Source organism: Dendrobates tinctorius, unplaced genomic scaffold, assembly GCF_039654945.1.
Source record: "Dendrobates tinctorius isolate UK_male_01 unplaced genomic scaffold, ASM3965494v1 ptg000014l, whole genome shotgun sequence".
Classification (NCBI taxonomy): domain Eukaryota; kingdom Metazoa; phylum Chordata; class Amphibia; order Anura; family Dendrobatidae; genus Dendrobates; species Dendrobates tinctorius.
Window position 1 is genome coordinate 18,970,132 of NW_027361682.1, and position 6,000 is coordinate 18,976,131.

The 6,000-nt window shown below is 41.4% G+C and overlaps 1 protein-coding gene across 5 annotated transcripts in view; it reads left to right on the plus strand.

Moving 5' to 3' along the window:
• Positions 1-5,201, plus strand: part of LOC141072537 (uncharacterized) — a 136,698-nt gene extending 131,497 nt beyond the window's left edge. For all 5 annotated transcript variants that reach the window (XM_073559812.1, XM_073559838.1, XM_073559819.1 and 2 more), the window contains one exon: positions 4,954-5,201. In XM_073559812.1, coding sequence (XP_073415913.1) covers positions 4,954-4,962 — 9 coding nt within the window. In that variant the 3' untranslated portion in view covers positions 4,963-5,201. The remainder of the gene's footprint in view (positions 1-4,953) is intronic.
• Positions 5,202-6,000: the final 799 nt, after the last annotated feature.

A 6,000-nucleotide genomic window follows, 5' to 3' on the forward strand; every position in this document is an offset into this window, starting at 1 on the left:
AGTGACCCCATTTTACAAATTACATCTCAATGAATTCATCTAGGGGTGATCATATTGACACCACAGGTGTGTCACAGAATTTTATACCATTGGGCAGTAAAGAAAAAATAATTACATTTTTACTAGAAAAAAATTGTTTTAGCCCAAGATTTTACATTTCCATACTGGATACTGGAAAATGGGTAAAAATGGCACCAAAGTTTGTCACTCAATTAATTTTGAATATAGAAATACACCATATGTAGTTTTACAGTACTGCTTAGCCACATGTCAAGACTCTGGAGGGATGGAGTAGTGTTTGCCTGTACTCCACATACAGAGCCCTAAATGTTAGAAGAGTAGAATACCCCATTGAAGTTACCCCATTTTGGATATTATACCCTTTTGGGAATTTATCTACAGGTGTAATGATGAGATGACTTCATGGGTGTTTTCCAGAAACAAGCAGTAGTGGATGTTGCGGAGTTAAAATTGCAAATCTGCTATTGTAGCGCCCAGCTTGATTTTCTCACCTGTAAATTAAGCGGGCTCTGATTGCTACAGAAATGCCAACCATGTGGATGCTAAATGTAGTTTCAGAACTATAGGGCTCAGAATGGAGGTGTGTATTGGGGTTTGGGAATGCATAAATTGCTTTTGGGGAGGCGAGGAGCCATTCTGTTTTTCCAGATCCTTTGTGCTACCAGTAATTTTTATATAGCGCTAACATATTCCGCATATTTTCACTGTCCCAAATGGGGCTCAAAATCTAAATTCCCTATCAGTATTTCTTTGGAGTATGGGAGGAAACCCACACAAACACTGGGAGAACATACAAACTCCTTGCAGATGTTGCCCTTGGTGGGATTCGAACCCAGGACTCCAGCGCTGCAAGGCTGCAGTGCTATCCACTGAGCCACCGTGCTGCCCCGTGAAAGTATGATTCCAATTAACAGATGACAGATCTGATTGGGGACTTGCTTTTTGTGGATTGAGATTAAGCTTTTATTAGGAACATTTTGCATAACATTTTGGATCACATTTATCCTCCGCACTACGCTGAGCACTTATTTCTGAGTTCCCAACTAAATCTCCAAATGGTGGGATTCAGATGAAACCCCCAACAGATCCATTCACTATAATGAGGCAGCAGAGTGAGGCAGTATTGTCCTTTTAAGAAATGCGCAACACTGTGACAGATTGCGCTTTTATGCACGCCTAAAAAGACGGAAACCCTGGATCATAGTCCAGACAATGTTCAAAAGTGACATCATCTGCCTTATTATAGGGAAACTTCTGCTGGGGGTTCCGTCTGAATCATGTATTTCAGAGATTTATATGGATATCCCAGGGTAAGCGCTCTGCGTAGAGAGCAGGATAAATGTGAGCCGAGCCATGCTGTGATGTTTGGGAGGCAGAGTGAACAAACAGCAAGTCAATAATTGGTTTTATTTATTTTTTACACCGTTCCTTCCTTGTGCAGTATAAGTGATTAGACGACTTTATTCTTAGGGATGGTGCCGATACCAGATTTATATGGGTTTTTTCCGTTTGGCTGCTGTCACACACTAAAAGACATTTTGAGAGCTATAAGTTTTCTGTATTTCTGCTGACAGAGTCATGTGAGGGCTTATTTTTTGTGAGTTAATGTTTTTATTGGTACTATTTTTGGGCACTTGACATATTTTCATCACTTTCTAATCAGATTTTTGTGAGTCAGATTGAACAAAAACCAGCAATTCAGGATTTTTTTTTTTGGGTGGGGGGTTTATGCCGTTCCATTCCGCATGTTGTAAAATTGATAAGGCAGGCTTATTATTCGTGATAAGGCAGGCTTATTATTCGGGTCAGTGCGATTACAGCGATTACCACATTGATGTCATTTTTTATGTTTTTGTGCTCTTACACAATAAAAATTATTTTATAGAAAAAATAATTTTTGCATCGTTTTATTCCGAGAGCGATAACTTTTTTTATATTTTCCCACTGATGGAGCTGTATAGCGGCTTGCTTTTTTCTGGGACAAGAAGACTTTTCAGCAAAACCATTTTTATTTACATTCACTTTTTATCATATTTTCTTCCACTTTTTATTCACCAGTATGATGAAAAAGCATTGTTTTTACCTTGTTTTTTATTTTATTTTTTTTTTTAGTGTTCAATGAAGGGGTTAAATAGTGTGACAGGCTCGTTCTAGATGTGGCGATGCCAAATATGTGTACTTTTTTGTACATAAAATTACTTATTTATGGGTACCATATATTTTTAGTTTTTTATTTAAATTTTTTTATACTTTTACCAGTTTTTTTTACTATTTTTAACTTTTTCATTTAGTCCCACAATGAAACTTTCACTATCACAGCTCTGATCGCTGTTATAAAGCATTGCAATGCTTTATAACTGTCAGTGCTGCCTAAGGGGCTTGCCGTAGCCTAGTGACGTAATGAAGACTACAGATCACCATAGCAAGGATTGGGCCCTCGGGATGACTAGTCGTGGGAGTGCCGATCGGAGGGGTGAGGAAGCTCCTTCCCTCCCTCTCTGCCTCCTAAATGCTGCAATCAATATTGATCTCACACAAAATCATCAAAAGAGAGCACATAATGACATGAATAGCATATCAGAAAGGTCCTATGCCTAATTAAGTAGGACCTAGGGCAATCTCGCAGGAACACTACTCAACTGAGTTGTATACAAAAAACACATGGAGTGGGAGTCAAGAATCAATTACAATGACATATATCTTTATTAAACATAAAGGCACATAAAAGGTAAAAACATGTATCAATACAAGGTCATGATTATAATGAGAGATGGGTAAAATGAAGTGAATCTCTCTTACAAAAAGTAAAAAGGGGCAGGAGGAGAAACCACAGATATGTATTAACTGATTATAAAGTGCTAATGCTTTAAAGTTTAAATACAATATACTGATTTATATGCAGGGATGCAAAGGAAATGGTAACGAAGCATCTGCCCACACATTGGAGACTGTATATGTCAGTGAACAATTCTAAACCACTGGCCATCTGCATCCATGAAAAAAGATCAAGAGATGCTCTTACCCATAGTTCCACAAGAGACACACCACGTCAACAGCCTCAACGCGCGTTTTGCATTGGCTTTCTCAGGGGGCCATAGTTCATCTTCTGGTGAATCCTCTGTATTTGCTCTCATGACATTTTCTCTTTATGGTAGACTTAGATACTGAAACACTGACTTCCTGGAGAGTGTTTTTCACTTGGGTGGATGTTGTGAAGGCGTTTTTCTTCACCATGAAAAGAATCCTGCAATCATCCACCACTGTTGTCTTCCCTGGACTCACTGGTCCCTTGGCCCTGGCTGTGCCCCCTACATCTCTTGGCCCTGGCTGTGCCCCCTAGGTCCCTTGGCCCTGGCTTTGCCTCCTAGGTCCCTTGTTCCTGACTGTACCCCTAGGTTTTTGGTCCTGGCTGTGCCCCCTAGGTTCCTTGATCCTAGCTGTGCTCCCTAGATTCCTTGGCCCTGGCTCTGCCCCCTAGGTCTCTTGTCCATGGCTGTGGTCCCTTGGCCCTGGCTGTGCCCCCTGTGCTCCCTTGGCCCTGGATGTGCCCCCTTGGCCCTGGCTGTAAGCCCTAGGTGCCTTGGCCTGGCTGGCCCCCCTATGATAGGGGACCCAGAGGGCACAGCCAGGGCCAGGGGACTCAGGGGGCACAGCCAGGGCCAGTGGACTCGGGGAGCATAGCCAGGAGCAAAGGGACCTAGGGGACACAGCCAGGGCCAAGGGACCTAGGGGGCCAGGATGGGGCACATTACTAAATAAAGGGGGTGAGGATGAGGTACTTAAAGGGAACCTGTCAGGTCCCTCATGCCCTCCAACCGAGCAGCATTTACTTATTTATGAGCGAATTCCCTGCCCTGTATAATATTTGTCTGTAAAAATTAGGTTTACAAAAAGCATTTATATTGTCCCCATTTCCTATGCTAATGAGGGCTTTGACTAGTCAATGGAGTGTTAGTTACCCCTGACTAGCCAGCTCTTTTTCCATGCTATCTTGGCCCTGGCTTTGTCCCCTAGGTTTTATGGCATTTTTTAAGGCGCTGTGGCGCCATAAGGTATATAATACTGGAACAATATATAGTAGGTAATACATTATGGTCCACGATGTACTACAGGCCCACTGCACTTTTCTTTGTACCTGGGTGAATAAAGTCACAATTTAAAGTTTTCAAAATGTCCTTATTTTCTCTGAGCCACCTATGATGACCTACAAGAAATTATATCATTTAAGATAATAGCTGGCATTGGATCATACCAGAAAAAGTATGTATCCATTATCAGACAGAGCACAATGAATTTGGCAGTCCCTATCTTTTATTGAGGACTGTAGGGATTCCAGTCTTTGGCAGAAGTTGAGGTAAGCACAGGCAGCAAAGTTATTAGTGAAAAACAGGTTGATTTATTAAAGTCCATAAATCTTCAGAGAAGCAAACAGACTGCAGCAATAAAAAGAAAACCAAATGACTTTCTCAGCATAGACAGGTGATCAGTTTCTGTCAGACTGACCAAAGTCTCAGAGGTGTTTTACACCTCTACTCCCAGACACTCAATGAGGCAGCTGAACTACCTTAAATAGTTTGTTCCAAGTCCTGGAACTGGAGGTAGGAACAGTCAGTCCCACCCAGCTCTTTGGCCATTCCTAAAAAACGAACCCAAAATCTAGTCTCATTAAAAAAAAACACCTGTCAGCACTATACACGCTGGAGCCTGCTTCTCCAGGTCCTACCTCACTGAGATTTGCCACTTCGGTGACAAATACTTCCCATCCAGGACATGTCCGGAACAATTGAGATGTAAGGAGATAAACTTGATCAGTTGCCGCTACTGACCAAAGTTTGAATTTTACTTTTTCTTTTTTCTCTTTGTTTTTGTGCTAGTTTCAGACTATTTGCCCTAGCAGTGCTACAATACTAATATTTCCCCATCTTCTTACAGAGACTGTGACATTCCAATTGAAGGATTTAATTGGCATTGACTTCTATCAACTTTCCCGTCACTTCATGTTCTGTATTGTAGTGAGTTAATGTCTCCTGCATATCTGTTGAGCTCTTATCTTTTTGATTCTTATAAATTTCTTTATATTGTATATTCTGTGAAGTAATCAATTATCATAAGATGGGTATTGTTTGGCACCAATCTGTATTACGAAGCGTTGCTTCATAATAAATCAGGTATGATTCGTATTGGGGAGTGTTGGTCTCTTAATGCATGCTGGATACTTTTTGGAAAATTTATCAAAACCACTGCTAAAGAATTCGCTTTTTCAAAAAATATCAGGATTCTCCTAGATCTAAGTTTTTCTTGATTCCCTTCATGCAAAGGCAGTAAAATTGTTATCCAGCTGCCATTTTGCTGATCTGTAGAGCTCTGGTAAAGGAGTCAAAAACAATAAATAATAATACTTACGTTGGCACTCACCTGTCTGACTGCCACAAACCCCCATTTGAGGCTTCATGCAGTTCCATCCAGCTTCTTTTCTTCGGCACTGTATATGATTTTCTCTTCGTGCATCTTCACTCAGCAGCGGCGTTGAGCAGACCTCTAATGTCGCATGATGTGCATCATGCAGGTGATGGTGATTTGTTGTTTTTTTCAAACCTGGATTTACATTATTTTACCCTGGATAGACTTTAGACCTCAGCGAGGAATATACAATTCACATCCAATAACTTCCATGTGAATCAAATTTCCTGGCCAAGTTTGAACAAACAGATTCAAATTCTGTCAAGTTTGCTCAGAGCTATCCAGTGAGTTTTACTACCAGTCTTAATAAAAAGCCACCTCGATGTAGGAGGAGGAGTCCCTGCTGTGTATCCATCCCGGAACCAAGGGGACTGTCAACAAGGTTCCTAGAGGGACTGTTTCCGGGGGACATAATTAGGGGACGGAACACAGAGAGTTCTAGAAAGGTTGGGGGTGGAGCCAATAAAAAAGGGGCTGAGGACGCCAGCAGAGGGCAGTCGACGGAGCAGGAGAGAAGGA